General features: G+C 38.3%; 1 protein-coding gene across 18 annotated transcripts in view; it reads left to right on the top strand.

The window, feature by feature from the left end:
* The window catches only part of ABI3BP (ABI family member 3 binding protein), a 301,406-nt gene that overhangs the window by 176,148 nt on the left and 103,982 nt on the right, over nt 1–21,276 (top strand). For 11 of the 18 annotated variants that reach the window (XM_049858516.1, XM_049858512.1, XM_049858511.1 and 8 more), the window contains exons 12-19: nt 819–890; nt 1,342–1,416; nt 12,214–12,288; nt 12,836–12,910; nt 13,782–13,859; nt 14,907–14,975; nt 15,829–15,903; nt 21,034–21,075. In XM_049858516.1, coding sequence (XP_049714473.1) covers nt 819–890; nt 1,342–1,416; nt 12,214–12,288; nt 12,836–12,910; nt 13,782–13,859; nt 14,907–14,975; nt 15,829–15,903; nt 21,034–21,075 — 561 coding nt within the window. The remainder of the gene's footprint in view (nt 1–818; nt 891–1,341; nt 1,417–12,213; nt 12,289–12,835; nt 12,911–13,781; nt 13,860–14,906; nt 14,976–15,828; nt 15,904–21,033; nt 21,076–21,276) is intronic. The other 7 variants (XM_049858504.1, XM_049858520.1, XM_049858510.1 and 4 more) reach the window with 6 other exon arrangements.

Here is a 21,276-nt window from a genome sequence, read left to right as displayed (position 1 = left end):
ACTCAACACTGCAGCTTTACTATCACCTTGGGAATTTTATGCATGCTTGAAAGAAGTCCTTAAGCTAATTCATTCATATTGGTCTCCTCCCAGGAGAGAAAGGACAAATGGCTTATAGAACAATAAGCTCCCTAACACCCAAGCCCTTAAACGTTTTAAAATCTTTATTTTGTAATTGAGAAGACTCCTGTATGGCAATTTCTTTGGCTTTTTTCTTTTTGGTGGCCATATACTGATAATATATTTGATTCTTTTAGTTCAACATCATTGTGTTGCTAAACAAATTGATATTTTTTTATATTTTTCCTGAATGTTTTTATTCAATTGCCTCTTGACAGAGAAGATATATTTATGATATTTCCGCAGACTGCCTCTTAGAGTTTCTTTGTTTGGGACAAAAAAAAAACGTGGGGGAAGGAGCTTAAACACAAAGCCATGTAGTTAACAAAATTCTATTTTTAAAAGTTACTGTGTAGACGTTTTCTTGCTCAGATGTGTTTGTTGCTTCGTCTAAATTTAAACAAGATATATCTGACAGCACACATACAGATAGCTGAAGAAATGGGGAAACTACTTGAGTAAGAGCCCGAATTCCTTAAATTTAGCAACTATTAATGTAAAAGAAAGAAAGAAGAAGCCGTATTATATTGACCGGCACTGAAACACAGCAGTAAGAAATATACTAAAGGCGCCTCACTCAACATGAGATAATTTGCCTTTTTGTGTTTGTTTTTGTTTTTGCAAGGTTGAGATTTTTTAAATCTTTTCCCTGTTACTTACACCAAAGGTCATAACCTTTCTTGTATGTTTCATTCCAGCTCCAAAAAGACTTCCAGAATTTCCTTGGGCAAAAACACCCTTCCCTTTTGAGAAACCTGGGGACACCTTGGGTAATGACGGCACCTTAAATCCGATGTAAAGGATGTGGGCTGTGATTGCTTAATTATGTGAGACACATGCAAACCCCAATGAACTAATGAAATCAGTTAACTCAGCCAAACAGGTGGCTAATTTGGTGAAAACAAACCAAAAACTATTTTATTGTATTTTCTATAAATTCAATAAATATTATCAGTCTGTCGATTCTTCGCAGCCCATGTAGTTGGTTTTCTGCCCTTAAAAAGTCCAAAGTATGACACCAAGCTCCAGCCTCTTTCTAACTACAAGCAAATGCTCTTTGGATGGGTACACGTTGATTTTTTTCTCGCTAGATAATGATTTTTAATTGGATCAGTCTGTGCTCTTTATTGCAGGCCTCTGTTAGCCACTTAGCCATACTAACAACACATTTCTCGTGCCTCTCAAAAAATCCTCAGCAAATTCCATTTCTTTTTGCTATAGCTTCAAGTGAAAAGCCATGGATTGCACCTACGACTAAAAGGTCTGAAGATTCCAAAGTTCTACAGTCTCAAACTGGTAATTGTATTTATAAATATATATATATATATATATACACACACATATAGTAACAGCAATATTAACTTCTCTTGTTTTTATTATATAGGTTCCTTAATTAATATCAATATACTTTGGAGTAGATCAAAAAGCTACAATATATTCTTGGCACTTAGATGAGCCTCATTTTTCCCCTATATAAAAGCAAAATGATTTTTCAATTGTTTTAATTTCCAGGTATATTATTAGAAGTCTGGTTAGACAATGAACTATGAATTGGCTCATTGATTTTCTAGAAGTCTCTTAAAAGACAGGAGAGCAGTATCAAAAATAGGAAGCAGGTACTCTACCAAGCATTATCATGGGTCTGATTTAACAGCATGAGTTTCATATTTCCCTTGCAGACAGTATTTGCTTCCTTTTCAACAAAATGTTCAATAAACACTAGAGAGCTTACTATGTTCAAGATATTATGCTAAGTCCTAGAATCTGTAAGGGTATTATGGTGCAGACAAGAGACCTCAGATCTTGGAGTTAATAACATGTCTTAAGTCTCCCACCACCAATATGTGCCTTAACTATTTTTCTCTACTTTTTCTCTGCCTTGGTTTCCTCCTTTGTAAACTGTGGTGATTGCCTTTTTTTAGCCTGAGAATTCTTGTGTGCCATTAGTACAACTGACTAGTTATAGTGCCTACAACTGCTAATCCCTAAGATATGAATTTTATATAAAGCTTGACTTGAACCAAGCTGGGGTTGGAAGGAGGAGGGACTACGTTAGAAAGTGAAGGCTGTAGAGTTAGTTAACAAAGAGACAAAAATGATGAGGTGGGAGATCCCAGTAAAGGAAAAGTTCCTTTTGCCTTTAATCCCAGAAAAGGAACATCCTAGTCTTTTCCTGGTGAAGTATGATTAGTTTTAAGGCAATAAGAAACGCCTTCATTGTTCAGCTACCTCGATACTGCCAGGGCAGCCTTAGGCTGCCCGAGAACTTCCAACTATCAACTCCAACCCTCGCTGGACCAAGCATCAGGCCTTGCCATGGGCTATACAGTTCAGTCGGTGATGGTTGTAGATGTGAACATCAGCCCCAGAACTTTCCAGCCTGCCCTTGCAGTATTTCTGCTACTTACTGTGATCCTTGGACTAGCAATATTGACATCACCTGGGAACATGTTAAGATGGGAGAAAGAACCTTGGACTCCAAACCTGTTGAGTCAGAATCTGCTTTTAAACAGGACTCCTCAGGTGGTTTGTATGAACAATTAAAGTTTGAGGACTGCTTTAATCACTTTAGTCTGTGGTATTTCAGAACATGATGAAGGTTAAGAATCACCTATAATCAATTACAGGCCAGTTGACCTTAGGCCAGTATAAGATTGGTTTCTCAAAGTGGATGATGAAGCTGCTTTTGTTTCTGATAACGAGCAGGGCTTCCATATACTGGAATAAGTGTCCAGTGGCATCTTCCCAACTTATGTTAAATTTCAAATTAAGATTTAACAACATATGCATCATTTGTGATTTAAAGTATTGATTTAGTCATGCCACCCTTTGATTCATTTCACCCTTTCTTGTTGTTTCTGGTTGATTTTTTGTGAATTTGGACATATACTAAGGTTCTATTTCCTACTTAGGTTCAACTGTGTGATTGGTTATTTCATTTCTTCTCCAGACAGTAACAGCTACCTCATACAATTGTTTTCAGGATTAAAATGAGAGAAAGATAGAAAGCTAGAGATAGTACCTGAATGCCAGGCCATAAAATCATTGGTTCCATTTTTAATTGTTGTAGCCTTTGAAAAAAAACAACAAATTTTAGCTGGTATTGATGACGTTATAACAAAATGAACATGTTTTATTTTCTCTGTTGGGATGTTTACATTTACTGTATCAGTTCCCTTCAGCCAAAACCCACCAGGAACCCAACAATAGTTGAACAAAGTTAGGCTTATTTGCTTGTTGCAATGATGGAGAACGCAGACCATGGGGAAGTGTGGAATCTCTCAGAAGAGAGCATTAGAAAAGGCTTACCATGGGCCTATTTAGACTTGTGAAAGATTTGGAAGAAGGGTTCCAGGGAGTGAAGATTTACTCTGGATTGGATACTCTCAGATTAACCCGGTGCAGTCGAGTCTATTCTGACTCATAGCAACTCTCTAAGACAGTAGAACTGCCCCATAGGGTTTCCAAGGAGCAGCTAATGGATTCAAACTGCTGACCTTTTGGTTACCAGCCAAGCTCTTAACCACTGTGTCACCAAGGCTCTGCTGTCAGATAAGGGGAGTAATTCTATGACTGAAATCTTAATTCTTTACTAGAATGCAAGAATGACAGAGTAAAGCTAAAGTCGTCATTGGCAAAGCAGCAGCTGTTATATTAGTGAGGCTATGGGAACGTTGGTAATTTCTGTGACTTGGACAGTGTTCGTGTATTTATTTGTTTTCTACGTGATTACAGAGTGATCTTGTTTTTGTCTTGATCAATCAGTGTCACAGAGTGGCCTTGTCTGATGTTGTGATCAGTCAGTATCACAGAGTGGTGTTGTCTGATACTGGTTTTTTTCAAATTATTTATGGTCAATAGGAGAGCATCACAGCTTAGCTGTGGGTGCCAGGCCAGCCCCTGGATGTCAGAGGCTTCTTTTTTTTTTTTTTTTTTTATCAATACCTTTTGTAAAATCCATTCTGCTTCAATATTTATTGGATTTGTTTTCTACATTTACTTTATGTTCTGTATCCAAAAATCAGAATGCATGCTCTTAAAAAGATTTCTGTACCACTTTTGGATATAAAAGTCTGTATGGAAATTCTAATTTGCATGCTCCGTATGAAATCCCTGGGCCACTTCAGTAGTTTACGTCACCAATGGAACAAGATGTTTGGAATCTGAAATATTCAGAAAATCTGAGACACGTAGTTGTCAAACATATTCTTCCCCACTTCCAGCCCTCTTGCCCTAACCTTTCATTAATGCTACATTTTGTGAGCTCATTATTTGGAATTATATTTTGTGTTAAACCTTCTGTAAAGTATGGTTAAGTCAGACTGATCAATTTTGATTCTATTGGCAAATGCAATTTTCCTTAAAGTATACAAAGGAAATCATAAAAATCTGCTCTATAAGTATGTATCAAGATGTAAATTAATTGTAAATTCTGCATTAAAAAAGGCTGGCCACATTTTAGAAATACTTAAGTGCTCGTGACAATTATCCAGGAAAAGTCAGGCTTTCTGGTAATACAATAGGATTAGTCTCAGATTCTATTGGAAAGTGGCCGGTTGACTCCGATTTCAGTGTTATTACGGGGTGAGTGCTAGAAAATCTTTCCTTACATTCCATCCCCATGTGAATTGTGTGTTTGCATGTATTGAATGTGCTCATTGGATCATCTCTCCACTGGAATAACAAATTTTGTATTTACGTAGCAGTTTCCTTCCCAGGGATTCAAAGAATTGTATATATACTATCATGTTAATCCTTTCAGTGTCCCTGGAGGCTAAACAAAGGGAGTTATTATTTTCTTTTATCTTAAGGAGATATGTGAGGGATTTGTCTCTGAATGGGTAGAGGAACAAAACTAGGCCCTAATTTATTTCTTTCCTAATCTTCTCTCCAACAACCCCCTCCAAGTTAAAAGTGAAACTGTGTCATATACTTTGCTCTGAAATTTTGAGAATAGCTTTCACAACAGAGAAAATGAAATGTCCCTCCTGGAGACAAGGAGCCCTGGTGGCGCAGTAGTTAAAAACTCAGCTGCTAACCAAAAAGTCAGTTCGAATCCACCAGCCAGTGCTTGGAAACCCTATGGGGCAGTTCTACTCTGTCCTGTAGGGTCGCCATGAGTTGGAATCGACTTGACAGCAATGAGGACTGGGGACAAGTGCCTTCCAAAGGTACAAGAAACATCAAGTGAATCCTTGAGAGAGGTTCATCAGTCCCTGAAGTTTATTCTTACTGTGAAGTGATCACTTGTTTGTGAGCTGTGGCTTAAGACATGGCTGGGCTAATAAACAGCTCAACTACTTATCAGCTGTGTAGCTTCAGACAAGTTATTTAACCTCTCAGACCCTCAGTTTCCCTACCTATAAAATGGAAATAATATATAATTTTCCTTGGGTTGTTATGTCTTAGAAATAACGTGTAAATCACTTGCTGTAAGCAACAGGACATAATAGGAGTGCAATGATCGGTCCCTCAATACAATAAACTCCAGCATTGAACACATCCCCTTCCCACCATGCTGCCCATCCCAGACTCCCCTGAACTCTGCAGACACTAAGTAACCACAATGATTATTTAATTAATAAAAGAAGAAGAAAAAGATTCTACAGCTAATATGTATATAAGCATACAAAATGATCCTAGGTCTTCATTTCACTTTTATCAAAAATTTTAAGGAGAAATAAAAGGACATGTGCACCAATGTTATTTTCAGACTTCCTGCAACCCCATGGGAATGGTCTGATGTCCTAGTAACCCCATGGCAGGAATGGTAAAGGGCTTTATTTGTATCACACAGCCGCTCTATTCAGTTGTGGTGGCTGCCTGAATGAGCTGTAAATCGGAATCTGAGATCCCACCTAGTCTCAGTAAATAAATAAAGCCATGATCAGCTGGCTGTGTTTACCATGGGCACTGGAGGTGGGAGAAGCAGCTTAAGGCTGTGTATTTGTCATCCCTTGATGGGGTATGTGTGCAGTTTCTAAAGACCTTATATGTTTGGAGGGTGGGGATGGGTATAAGCTTCTTTGTCCCTGGCTTGATAATGCTATCAGTATTAACCCTCCTTAATTTACTTGACCATCCCCTTGAAAGACAATCATTTAGTATCAGAAGGGACTTAAAGCCCAAATCAAAGAAAACGGTTGCAAACCCAAGAGGATTCAATGCGTTTGTTTTCATCCTTCGAAAATCCTATCCTGCCTTTTCTCCCCTCTAACATGTCTGGACTAACTGAATTTTCCCTCCAAATTACCTTGACGTGTTACTAAGGCTTCTGGTATAATTATTTCTCCTCAACTTTGAGCAACAAACCATTATGTTTAGCAGCTTTCTTCCATAGCATCAGAGCTGAAGATGGCTGGCCTCGGTCTTTTTATTAGAATTGACTTTGGGGTCTTCCTTAGGAGTTCATCACTAATTATTTTCAGTACTTTGTAGAACGTTAGGATGTACGTAAGCTCTGTAACTTATTTGAAGACTTCCAGGCTGGCGTGATCATGTGCACGTGGACTGGTATACAAGTTAGAAACTTTTGACCGTGGGTGGTTTGCCCAGAGCAATTGAAAGGCGATAACCTCTACATTTAGACCTTATTGCCTGCCCTGGGAGGCGCTGATTAGGGAAGATCTGGCCCACCCAACTGGATTAAGCCCCAGAGAGGAGAAAAAGTAGGAGTGAGTGGTGGTGTGGATGCAAATGAGAGCAGAAAATGGAATTCGAGTGTAACAAATGATTTACAGATTTATTGTGGCCTTGTAGAGATTTATAGTCTCAGACTTTGGTTTTGCTTCATGAGTATTTTCTCACATGCAACATTTTCATAAATTTCAGGGCCTACCAGAAAGGTATTTTATTTTTCCATGAGCTGAAGAAAGCATTATTCATTTACTTGAATGGTACTGAGGACTCCGTGTGTGGTGTTTGTGTTTTGCTCTTTCAGAGACTTACAATATTCCTGTTGTATTTTTTTCCGGTTACTTTGTTTTTAGCCATTTCCATGCTATTTCCACGGCAGGATGTGGCCACCTAAACACATGGCAGGTGTTGTGTAGTAAAGGAAGAGATTTGTGTGCCCACAGGTGTATATCATGTAATGATTGAAGAACATGTTCATTTGTTCTTTAAACTAAGCCACAAAGACTTTTATCCTTACTAAGAGCTTAAACCATCCAACTGTCAAGCTTACTGTTAGTTGTTCACTGAAATGGACAACTTGCATGTTGAGTATCTAGACTGTGGCTCTGGGGTAAATAAACCTGGAGGTGCATAATGAGCATGACAGACACCATTTCTTGTGTCTTCATCTGAGAAATGTTCAAGAAAAGGAAAGTCTTTCACATAATTATTAATATTCAGGATATTTGAATAAAATTAAAAAATATTCTTGGTAATTGGAAATGCCTTGTCTGGGTGCTATCACACATGTCCGGAGCAACACCAGGATATCTTTGTTGTGGAATCTATATCTAATCAGCCAAGGGAAAAAAGTAAAAATAAAACATGTAACCAATGAAACGTGATTTAACAGTGTGGTTTTACAAAGTTACAGAGCAAAGTTCAGGGCAAATGGTAGTTTTAGAACAAATGTTTTCTTTGTAAAATTTAGCTGTGATTGGAAGTCATTACTATTTTTGGAAAGCAACTGATATTCTTTTTTAACTTTGAATCGAACTACCTATTTTTCTTGTGTTAGATTTCTTCTACAACTTTTGGTTCCATGTATATACTACGAATGCAAGATCAGAGGTACCACTTAACGTCAAAAAGCTGGAGAGTTTCATCCACTAAAGTATACATAGGTGATAGAATGTGCTTGCCTCTAGATGTGGTATGGTAGCAGGGACGGATTACCAATCAGCAAAGTAAGCACATGCTTAGGGCATCAAAAACCAGGGCCACCAGTTATCCAAAGCAAAGACCCATAGATGCCAGGTAGATGGGACACAAGGAAAAGCAGGCACCACAGAAAGGAACTGGCAGGGCACTAAATGAAATTGATACCAGTTTGTGAGAATGTGCAGGGTTATGGGACACCCACATGCAAGGTTGTTTAAGCTACAAGGTCCCTACCACTTCAACACCTTCACTGACATCTGTCTCCTGTCGTCCTCTCCTGGTTAATTGAAATTTCGTATCTTAGCGGGTCTCTTGGGAGTATACTATTTCTTTCTAGTAAACAAGAGGTCAGGGTGGCCTGTTGAGTCTACCTCTTGCAACATTCACCACCTAAAATTTTAATAATTCAGTTTATCTCATTCTACTAAAATGGCATACGCCACTTTTGTGTTTAATTGCTAATATTAGTCGCATATAAAAAGTTACAGCATGAAATAGCTAAGAGACACACACACGTGTGTGTGTGTATGTGTACATATACTCATATATATAACTCACATATCCTGTTCAAATGCATGAGTAAGTAGGGGAGGGGCACCGCAGATCATCAGTGTTTGGGGCCCTCGCGTGCCTCAGTCTGACCCTGTATGGCAGCATGTAAACTGTCTAAAAATAGAAGGGTTCATCCCTAACCTTACAGCTGGAGCATCCTTTTAGAACCAGGGATGCATACCCATTTCATGCATTTTACTCTGGTATGAAAGTGCACACAAGAGTCTTATAAAGAAATCAAGAGTTGCTAGTTTTTAGACAGCTTTTGAGAGAATTCCATTTTCAACACTGTCCTCTAACAGCTATTACTTCATAGTCAAAACATGTTGTTTAACCCAAGAATGGAATAAGGTGGTGGTGCGCTTTTCAAAGCTGCCCGTACAACATAAAACTTTGAGGGGGTGGTAGCATTTGTGGATTTTTGACACTTTTTTCTTTACTACTTAAATCTCAGAAATTCCAGAAATAGAAATATCCAGGACAGAGTCTGCTGGCAAATGTGTATTTTACTCTGAAGTCTGTTTTAGAAGATATTTGGAAGTAAGAGGTCCCTGACAATTGGAAATTTCCAGAATTGCCAGAGGATGATGAAAGGAAGATTTATTTCCTCAGTGAAGTGCCATCTGGAAATAGCTGGAGGGAAGATGGCAGCCTGGCTTGGAAATCCAGACTGGAAGGGAATTGTAAACATGAAGAATAAGTAGAAAAGGGGTCAATACATATCATCTCTTGGAATAAAAAGTATAGAATAAAAGAAAATTGTCCCAATGTCCCAAGATGGAAGGGAAATAGGGGAGATAAAATAACATAAAGTAGTAGCAATTTTCAAAAACAACTAAAAAAAAAAAAAAAGTCAAGCTACTAATTCATGATTTCTTCCCTAGGGTGAGACTAATAAATACAAGTTGGTAGAGTTATCCTAATGAATTCAGTATTAAATATAGCTGACTATGCTAGATCCATGACTGGAAACTGACTTAAAGCAAGCCTAAGCTCAGAGGTTTGCGGCATTTTTGTATTTAAAAGATAAATTACACATATATGACCTTTTGGACTTGCAGCTCAGTTAAAGAAAACTTTATATTACAAAGTTTTAAAAAGTTCATTGTCAGAATGTTTGAATATTTTGTTTACAATATTCTTTCTATTTTTGACAATTTTGCAAAGCAGCAAATTCGCCCTACCAAATTAAAATGTATTTCCTGCCTTTGCCGTATGTGGTCCAGTGTAAACTGCGCACTGTGCAGCATGGAGTGTGTCGCATGGTCTGATACACTCTGCCTTGTAGCTTCAACCAGCAGTGCTTCAAAATTATTATATGGTCTCTGAATTATAAGTAACCCAGTGGGTAAACCTTCCCATAGCCCGTTTTTATTTAATTTCTGTACAGCATTTTAAATGAGCAAGGAGAACAGTGTCTACCTCATAACAGTTCATGCGTCCTCTACATGTCCCATAACCACAGTGACAGCTCTTTTATGCATAAAAGAGAACATTTTTGTTTGGGTGCTGTTTTTGCTTACAGGTTCAACTCTTATGTGAACATGAGAATTCTCCTTGTATCAAAACCACTTAACCTTTATTTTGAAGTTCATTCTACTTTCTTTATCTAGCACAGAATATAAAATATATCTTTACATCGGCCTCGGTTGTAGAAGGGCTCATGGCTCCAAGAAGGAACATAGAAGGAAAGCTGTTGTAGGGGAAATGGCAGGAGGGATGGTGAGAGAAGAGAGTTCGGGACTTAGCTCTGCCACTCCTGGCCCTGCTGATGGAGTGGAACATACAGCAAACTTGAAGATCCCAGTGCGTGACCACTGGCAAATGTCTTCACCTCTTTAAACCTCAACTTCTTTATCTAGAAAATGGGGGTAATGTCTTCCTAACTTCTTTCTCAGGGACATTAAGAAGGTTAAATAAGCTGATATATGAGAAAGCGCCATACAAACTGTAAAATGCTGTCCAAACATAAGACATCATGCCAGTAACTTTTACTAAGCAGTAAGACTCTTTTGCAGACTTTGTGTGAATGGCCTCAATATTACTGCTGTTTCCTTCTTTCCTTTAGCAGTCTTTCCCCACGCTGCCATCTGACTTCATTTATGTTTATACCCTTAGAAGCGTTTTGATTTAGAGCTGGCACCACTTCATTATAAATACAGCACTCGGTCCACATCACCCTACAGGCCCGTGTCAGGGCTTGCTTTATAAAAGCTTTAGTTCAGGGAAAGTCTTGAGGATTGCTTACACACCAGTGACAAGGCTAGTAGTCCACACCCATACCCGCTAGCACCTGCGTAAAACTGGCTGGCTTCAGCTAGCATTAAAATAAGTCATGAAATCTTTCAAAGTAATGTCTTCTCTATTACCTTTTTTTTTTTAGCAACAATTTTTGCAAGCCCCACAGCATCAAATGAGCCTGAAATATCAGAGCCCCACATAGGTATACCCAACCCTTCAATTCTGTCTTTGGATCCTAGGCGCTCTGACAATTCTGAGCCTGTCTTCTTTGCAGAGCACAAAAGTGTACTTTCTAGAGCTCCACAGGGAAGAAATAGCCATCTCTCTCAGGGAGCTGAAATCTCCTACCCACCCCTCCCATTGACCAATCATTTCTTTGCATCCATCAGGGAATAAGCTCTGTCGCGTGTGTGAGATGCAGATAGCTTTGGTTCCTTTGAGGCAAAGTAATGTAATGGCCAATCACTCTGTTGTTCAGGATTCTTCTAAAAAGCCTTTAGGGTCTTGGAAAATTTTCTTTAGAGCAGAGATTCTCAAATGGGAGGTGATTTCCCTCCCCGCCGCCCCCCCCACCACCACCACCAAGGGATGTGGGCAATGTCTAGAGACATTTTGGGTTCTCACAACTGGGGGAGATGCTACTGACATCTAGTGAGTAGAGACCAGGGATGCTGCTAAACAGTCTGCAATGCCTGGACAGCCCACAACAAAGAAGTATGGGGCTCAAACGTCAGTAGTGACAAGGTGAGAAATCCTTGTCTGTAGATGTTCACTTGGGTCTAATCTTTGACATTCACTTGCTGATCTTCGATAGTGAGTTTACCTCAGTCCAACAGTTCTTTCAACAAGCATTTATTAAGTACCTATTTTAACGGTACTGAGAGAGATTCAAAGTGAATAAAACTGATCTCTTCCAGGCAGACATATTGTTGTTGTCAGGTGCCGTCAAGTCAGTTCCAGCTCACAGCGACCCTATGTACAACAGAACGAAACACAGCCCAGTCCTGAGTCATCCTCATAAATGCTATGTTTGGGCCCATTGTTGCAGCCACTGTGTTGGCATACATATAGATCTGATATTTTTGGTATATATCATCTTATTCATGTCATGCTAAATAAAGGCAAATAATCTCAAACAGCAGCATTAATAAGAAAAAAAGAAATAGAGTGCTAATAGTGATTGCCATTAGCAATTATGAAATAAAGTGAAAAGATAAGAAAAGCCAGACACAGATATGAAACACTGTTTTATCATGGTTTATAACATTTAAAACTATGTATGTTTTTAAAAGTGAGCTCATGTTTGACTCCTAAGGAATGCCTCGTTTAAAAATGTTGGTCGTTGGTCTCTGAAGTGCTCTGGATATTTTTCCCTATCTGAGGCATAATTTGTTACTCATGAGTTTGTATTTTATTCCTGGGACCTTCTACTGCTTTTATAAACGTTGACGTTTATTCCAACAGCAACAAGAGAGCCTATTCTGGATTCTGTCCCACCTAAAACTTCTAGAACTCTTGAATGGCCAAGGGCAACACTGGGTAATGTTTTTAACAGAAAAATCATACTTTGTTTTCCATCAAAAGAAAATCCATGTGAATGCCTTTCTTCCCCGTGACCATTGAATTCCATCCCATCTACTCATTTATTGCCTTCCTATTTCTGAATATGTATGTATTTTTACATATAGTACAGGCATCTTTTATATTCCATTTTTGGATCTCTCCTCTCTCTCTTTTTTTTTTTTTAATAATAGATATTCTTCCCATTCTTAAAGGGGTGAAAAGCTTTGAAACCTGCATGGAATTCTTCATCTTCATCATCCCATCTTGTATGTTTGTAGTCTGTATCACCTCGTGTCCATGCATTGAGCCTGCCTGGAGTCATCTACTGAATAATTCTCACCCTGGCCTTTTCCCTTCTTTAAGTCATCATTTCATCCACCAGCATTCAAGACTCTACATGTTTTTCATCCTTAACCATATACTTGTAGCATGTGCTTTGTACCATCTAAAAGCATGTTAAAATTCTTAAAATACCTCATTTTAACCAGGGCTATTTGGTGGGATGGGGTGTTTGTTTTTGCAGCTCCAAGCGACACATCATTTGTTCCTCAAAAACTGGAAATCTTAACCATTCCTGAAATACAACCTACAACACCTGGTAACTAATGACATTTGTGCAGCTGTATGCTTTGAAATAATAAAGTGGGAGAGAAAAAAAAAAATCAGTCGACTTGGCCTTTTGAGAATATTTTCATTACTAAACATTTCCCTTCATTCTCTACCATGACATTTTTTAAAGATCTGGGTTATGTATCATACTTAGCCTTGTGATAATTCTCAAAGAATTTCCTTAATTCTACTGTCTCTATATTTCAAAGAATTATTTCCCTTGTTTAGTCCCTCCAGCTAGAACTTCTTCCAACTGGAAAATACCAGCAGAATTATAGATGATAATTATTTTAAAATATAGTCCTTTCTATTTACCATATTTAGATACCTCTTTGGCAGAGTATTTCCCCCAAAGTATTTGTAGCATAAAGAGTACCAAGTATACTCTGTAATGTTTCACATGATGAAAATGGGTAAAAGAGAGATAACAAAACCTACATTTTGTAATAGAAAATTATTGGAATAATAAAGTTTATTAACTCAAGGTGTGGATAGTAATGAGCTACAGAATTAAAGAAGTTCTCTAAATCCTGAATAGCTTATTTGTACTTCTCTGCTGCCCAATAAATCATTCTTTGAGTTCTTAACTGTCCCATGGGTTCTGAAATGCCTCAAGGATGCCCACTTCCTAGAACATTTAATTGAACAATGTGCCTTTCATCTTCATATGGAAATTAAGCTTATTTTGGCTCAATCAACACTTTTTTATTGAGCACCTAATGTGTCTAAAGGATGGTATGGGCACTCTGGGGATCCAAAGAAATATAAACCATGTTTACACTCAGGAAGTTTACGGGTACAAACTGTTTGAGCCCAGGAAATACCGCTTATCAAAGCTACACTGATTCTTCTTTTTTCAGCAGCTCCGCAGCCAACTACATCTATTCCTTCTACACCTAAACGACGCCACAAGCCCAAACAGTCAAGAACCAAAACTGGTAAATAAGTATCTCTTTAACCTCTCAGGATATTTAAGTCCGAATAGAAAATGTCCATCTCCCTGCCATAGGTTGGTTTCTTTACAAAATTTGAAATTAACGAAAGATGAATAAGGGACAATGCAATAACAAAAATCATAATTTTCTGGTAAGATTTTATCAAAAATTATTCATGTGATGTTCTTGCATATAAATTTTGGTATAAACCTAGACACAAGGAATTATAGAGTGAGCTACATAGTGTAACTCATTTTCCTGGTATGCATCTATTTTTAAGTGTTTATTAGGCTGACAGTTCTGGGTTTTGGTGCCCCTTACGTTTATAGCTTTGCCTGGGATTAGGACAACGGTGAGATGGAAAGGATGTGACTCCTGTTTTCAAAGTGCTCTGACCCTAAGGTGATAAGATGTATCAAACAATCAGGGAGCACCATAATATATAACCTACTTGTGAGATTACGGGAGCCCTGGTGGTGCAGTGGCTAAGAGCTTGGCTGCTAACCAAAAGGTTGGCAGTTCAAATCCACCAGCCACCCCTTGGAAACTCTATGGGCAGTTCTACCCTGTCCTGTAGGGTCGCTATGAGTCGGAATCGACTCTATGGCAGTGGGTGTTGCGAGATTATAATACTTGTGTGGAAGCTTAAAGAAAGAGTTGCAGATGCAGGTCCCTCAAGGTCCTTAGGATTTAAATAGAGGAGAAGGCAGGGGAATTGTATATACCACAGCACTGAGTTTGGATGGTAGAGGTAGCTTATCAACCTGGAGGTCATATTCTTCACTGTCAAATAGTATTCTCAGAATCACGCTAAACAAACTGGGTTTTGCTTATGGCATCGTATTATAAATAAAATTGTCTATGCTCTGTATTGTTACAACTGAGTTTAAAAATTCTTTCACAAAGCTTTCTCTCTCTAGATACTTTGTAAACACTGACTATTAAATATTGCAGGATTTTAAAAGGCTCATTCAGTTCCTCTTTGGAGGAAAACTCTTTATTGTCTCTAGGGTCTTAACTTTTTTTTTTTTTTTTTCTTTCCATCACCAGAAAGAACAAGGCCTGGAAAAATTACATCTAAAATTTCTAAAATCACTGAACCTACACAAACAACACTGGGTAATGATATGTCCTTAGATGTTGTATTACTTTATTTCACCGTAGAAAATCGGTCGCCCAGCCGCTATGGAACGTCTCTATAGCTATTCTAAATGGCTCTTTTGAACAATACTGAACATCTCGTACAATGCAGTGTCTGCATGAATACCTAGGCTGCGAATACCTGGCCCTATAACCAGGAGACCAGAGCTCAGCATTTATACATTCTCTTGTGCCTTAGAAAGCTGTTGGGCCATTGCTTCTTCCTTGTCTTCTATCCAGTTATTGAAGTTGAGGCTGAGTCTTGTGTGTTGCTCTCTATTTTTTGAGTGAGGGCCTCAAGTTCAACTTCAGGCTTCATTTGGAAAAAGGATTTTCTATTATGGTGTTAATAGAATTTTTTTATGCTTCACATCATAGCACTATGCTTATCAGTGAATATAAATTTTAAAACATGTTTTTTTGTGGTCCTTAAAGACTGACGTTGCTGAGAAATATAAAGTAAGGGTGAAAATTAGTTAGGCTGATTTTTTTTTTTTTAATCGTGGATCAAAAATCACTCTCGTTATGTAATTATAGTGATTATTTAATTGCAGTGCTATATCTATGTTTTTCTTCTCCAAGGTTAAATATACCCTTGAGATTTTTTTTAAACCACGTGGAAATTTATCACTGTATTTACCTTTCTAGTAGATTCTTCTTTGTGAATGGACCATGAAATTGTCTTTAATGGAGTATTTCCCAAATTTTCCAAAATGTTGGGTTGATTATACTTAACATATATAGTTTGTTTTTTAGGTTTTCCTTTTGTGGTTTAAGATACTAAAATACCTAAGTGTTATTTGTTGATTACTTTGTTTCTTTATTTTTCCAGCTCCCAGTAAAACACAATTCCTTTCTTTGAAACCTAAACTCTCCCTCAGCTCAGAAGTGACACACACCAAAGCTGGTAATTACCCTAAACTTTTTTTTTTTTCTTTATTATTCCAAAACTAGCATTGAAAATTGTGTCATACATCTCTGGAGCAAGAGCTTCTGATTTCTGTTTTGCTATTTGATACATTTTTCCGTGGAAAGTGCAAAAATGCAATGAAATGATCTCATCCTAGCCAGCCCCTCTTATATCATCACAGTGTTGCTCTGGGCTGCGTGGTATATCGTTAGCTTTGTGACCATCACAGAGAAGACATAGAAATGTAATGATGTGACTGATTGACGACTCCCTTGTCTAGGACACACTACAGAATAGTTTCCAATACCAAAGCTGACTGGAATTCTGGTCACGCTGCACAATAGCCTTGCAGCTGGGAAGTGGAGAAGTGTTTCCATCCCCCAAAGAGCTCAGCCTTGTTTGGGGGCCTCTCGATTCTCAAGCTGCAAGACTACAAAGGGTTGTAATTTCCTGATGTGCCAAGCCTTCTTTCTAAATTGAGACTGGTTTTTAAATGCTGATTTCTGTTTTACCTCTCAGGAGCTATTAATGGTCTTTTGCTAAAGAAAAAAAAAAAAAAAAAAAGGAGGCTCTTTGCAGGAAGGGATTATTTCCTTATGTATAATTTAACACAGTGACGATTACCTGCATAAAGACTGCAGGGCAGACTGAAGGAGTAAATTGTTATGTTTTCTGTTGGTCTTTTGTCTTAAACATTGACTTGTAAAATAAGTTTGGCTACAGGGACCTTTGCCACAAAGTACATTGTCATGGTCATCTAAATTTTGAACTTGCATTTCCATTAATGGCATGTTTCCTTGTTGGACTATTAAAGCAAGAGATTTTTGCTTAGTTGGGCATGATTTGTTTTTGCAGTGAAATGGGTACGGAAGAAAACTAACTGCTCAGAAAAAGAACTCTCATGATTCCTTTGGAAAAGGCAGTGATATTTCCAGTTGTGGTGTCAGACTGGAAGAAATTAGGGAGTGTGGTTGACACTGTGACCATGGGTGAGGTCTCCCATTCAGAGAAAGGGAATGAGAACTCCTACTCAGAGAAGTTTTTCAGGGAAGGCAGAGTATCTCATAAAACTGAAGAGCCCTCGCAGTTAAAGAGCTCTGACAGTTGGCTACATAAGAGAGGGGTTTCCTGTACATTGATTTAAAAAGTATGCTTAGAGGGATTTCAGGTAGGGTTTTAGTAACTAGTACAAAAGGAGGCCCTGAGTTGTCCAAAGAGTTAACGTGCTCAACTGCTAACTTAAAGGTTGAAGGTTTAAGTCCACCCATTGGTGCCTCAGAAAAAAAAGACCTGGCCACCTATTTCTGAAATATTACCCATTAAAAATCCTTTGGAGCACAGTTCTATGCTAACACACATGGAACACCATGAGCTGGAATTGACTCAATAATGACTGGTACTGGTAGTAACTATTTGTTGATGCTGTGTTTTGAATACAAAGCTACTATTACCAAGCAGGTCAAGAAATGACTGGATATTTCGGTCATTCAGTTGACCATTTCTCCTGTATAATTATTTCTGTTATTACAAAATAAAATTGAAAGACATCAAAATTTTCCCCCAAACTTCTGATACAGTTTATACATCATAAGGTGTATTATTAACTTTGGAGGTTTTAAGAAAATACTTCACAGAGAAAATTTCATCGTCATACAAATAAGGGTGGAAGGACGTCTTCTTGCCACTCTAAGGCGTTTCAGCAAAGAGCCTGCTGAACTGACATTTCCTTTTCAAAGGTGAATTCTTTGGAAGACGAAGAGTTTATATTCTTTTGATTTCTACTTTCTAGTCACCTAAAAATATGCCCACTTTTCCCCCTAACAGCAAGTATAGCCACCTCAGAATCTGCACCCAAACCTACACCAATTCCTGTTGACCTTGAATGACCCACTGAATCCCTGCAAACCACCGCTTTGGTTTTAGCTGTTTTTTAGGACAGACCGTCTTTACAGGTCTGTCGAAGATTTCCGTTCCTAGCCGAGGTTCAAAAGAGCAAATAAACTAGCAATTGGAATGATTCACTGCCTTTCCTAGCCCTTCTCGCCCTCTCCTGTTTCTCTCTTTCACTTTCCACGTGGGCTGCTGCTCCTTTGGTTTTCCTTTGTGGTTAATCTAATGAGTAAAAATCCATTTTGGTTTGGGTTTGTTTTATAAGGAGATTCCAGTGCATTTCTCAAAAGCCACAGCCACTTGCCACATCCCAACATTTTTACCTCACCCAATAAGAATTGATTCCTTTATGGTTTAACTTTTAAGGTTGTGATGGCATTCAGGTCTCCAGGCTTTAAAGGACTGAAAAAAAGGAGGGAGCCTCCAATTACAAATCTTTGTTTCACACAGTTTTCTTATGTGGTGGGCACAGTTGGGAATTGTGCTCATAACTAACCATGAAGCCACTAGCAGCTTGTATTTTTCTTTGTTTTGTGCTGAGGTGAGTGGTTAGTCATTTGCTTGCCACTCACATTCCTGATGGGGTTTTATACCTTTATCCTTAACACCTTAAGGCTGTCAGATAGAGGAAGTCTTATCAGAAGATGTATTTGTTTTTAGTACTAACATTGATTAGCTTTAGCATTTTTTTAGATGTAGCTGAATTTGAAGCTTAATTGATGGGGTTCTGTCCTTATTTGGTCTCAGTCTTAGTCAGAAACTAAAAAATTTATATTTTTCTTTTATCCGGTAAAGCCTGTGAGAGCTGGAGCTCAACAGAACTGCCTTGTTTTTTGGGTTCCCGCAAATTTTACACCTTTGACAGGGTGTAGTCTTATCATTTTTCCATCATTTGTTTTAGTGGAAGATACTGAAGTTTTCCTCCTCTGACAGACTTCCACCTTATACAGGTTCTAGCTTTCACTGGATTTACTGTACATACAAAACCAGCATTCTTCAATCTTTGTGAAGGCTAAAAATCCATGTGTATAACAAATCTACTTTTTCACACTTTCAGAAGGCAACTTCTTGGAAATTAAAACATGAATTATAAACTTAAAGTATCAAAAGACTTTTTTGCTGTTTGCTATTCTCAGATGAGGCTACCTTCTTGAGACTTATTATACTTGTATGTATTAAGGTTTATTTTCCCTTTATCATACAGAACCTGAGACACCAAGAGTATGCTTACTAGTGTGCTTGTGTGCAATCTCATTCTCTCTCTCTCTCTCTCTCGCCCAAACACACACAGACTCGTATATACATACAGAATCCCTGGTGGCACAGTGGTTAAGCACTCAGCTGTCCTAACCCACCAGCTGCCCTACAGGAGAAGGATGCGGTAGCCTGCTTCCATAAACATTACTGCCTCAGAATCCCTACGGGGCAGTTCTTCTCTGTCCTGTGGGGTCACTATGAGTCAATGTGGGTTTTTCATGTATACTTCAATCCGATACATCACTACAGCTTCACCACTCCCCTATTATAATCTATTTCTGGACAAGCTCTATCTTTTTTAATCACTACTGTTTCATTTTGCCCTCTCACACCTAATTTTTATTCTTCTTTATTCTTACACAAAGATTTTTTGCCACAGACATGCTAGTGCATGCTGCTGCCTTTAATTGGTACCTTATGCTATTATGCACTGATTTTAGAATATATGAAAATTCTCTCTCTGCATTTTTTTCGTTGTTTTTGTTGTGTTTTCTTTTTCAGTTGCTAGAGAGTCCTTACTTGCTTCCCCCAAACCCTCTGTATCCCTTAGCCCAGAAATGCCAGAGATAACTCCTGGAAAATGTCATATCATGAATGTATAGGTAGCAAAATAATTTAAATTTTAAGATGGTCAGTTAGCTCCATATTAATTTCTCTCTATAAGACAGAATAGTCATAAATGGAATCTTTACTTTTTCTTTTCTTTAAAAAGCAGAGCTCTTTTTTTTTTTTTTTTTTTTTTTGCTTCTCCTCTAAAGAAAATAATCCTTTTTTGTTCTGTAGAATAATAAGCTGCCTATTTGATACTCTCTTTAAAAAAGCCCAAACAGACACCGTAGCCAAATCGCATTCAGCATGAAGCATGATGGACCTACTGCCAGTTTCGATGAATGTTGGAGGCTTGCTCTCCACCAGAATATTAAATAATATTCAGTTATTCAACTTATTCCGCATTTCATGAAATTCAAGACTTTTTTTTTTTTTTAACTCCTATCTAACTAAGCAAAGTTTAACTAAGCGATTTCACATGTAAATTCGTTTACCAGCAATAGCTGCTAGGAAATATGATGAAGACCATATGAACACTCATGGCCCCTTTGGACCATAAGTTCAATTCCTATCTTTTATAAAAGAACATTAGGTCCAACCAGGCTGAAGACCATTCAAAGCTAACAGCACAGAAACTTGGGTCTCTGTGTCTTCCATGTCCTTGGATGAACCCGACTTACCTGCTGGATGGAAAACAAAATGACAGGTGACAGGACACTTAGAACAGCCTCAGAAAGACCACCTGCACTCCCTTTGTCTTAGTTACCTAGTGCTGCCATAACAGAAACACCCCAAGTGTGTGCCTTTAACAAACAGAAATTTATTTTCTCACAGTTTTGGAGGCTTGAAGTCCAAATTCAGTGTGCTGGCTCTAGGGGGAGGCTTCCTCTCTCTGTCAACTCTGGAGCAAGGTCCTTGTCTCTTTTAGCTTCTGCTCCTGGGTGATCTTCACATGGCTTGGTATCTCTTTCCCTTTCTCTGCTTCCTAGCTTGCTTGTTTAATCCCTTTTATATCTCAAAAGAGATTGACTCAAGATACACCCTACACTAATCCTGCCTCATTAATATAACAAAAACAACCCATTCCCAAATGGGATTATAACCACAGGCATAGAGGTTAAGATTTATAACACACATTTTGGGGGGACACAATCCATAAACCCTTTAAGCTAGTATTTACTCAGTCACTGGGGGCAGTCTCCAGAATATTAAGTAGTGGGGGAAATAGTTGAAAATCAAAAACAAAAACCAGAATTTTCTAAGTTTATTATTGTGAGAGAGAATGTGAGGTGATTGAGCTTCATGGTCATAAGCCAGTAGAACACGATTGCTCACCAGTGAGAGAACATTCTCTATGATAAAGGAAGTTTAATTTCTAGCTTAGATGGTGCTGTTCAGCATTGCCTTTGATACTGCTTGCTTTTCTTGCAGCCCCGGAACCTCAGACTCCATCACCATCGCAGTCAACAATAGGTAATAGTTTCCTTTAGCAGGTGAAAAAAAAAATTATCTTTCTTTAGCATTCTCTGTGTTCAAGTTAGGGGTTCCTGGGTAGTGCAAATGGTGAACGTGTTTGGCTGCTAACCTTAAGGCTAGAAGTTTGAGTCTACTTAAGAGTGCCTCAGAAGAAAATCCTGGCAATCTGCTCCCAAAAAATCAGCCATCAAAAACCCT

This window comes from Elephas maximus, chromosome 18, assembly GCF_024166365.1.
Source record: "Elephas maximus indicus isolate mEleMax1 chromosome 18, mEleMax1 primary haplotype, whole genome shotgun sequence".
Taxonomy (NCBI): Eukaryota; Metazoa; Chordata; class Mammalia; order Proboscidea; family Elephantidae; genus Elephas; species Elephas maximus.
The sequence above is the reverse complement of the archived record's forward strand: the minus strand, read 5'-3'. Positions and strand labels throughout refer to the sequence as shown.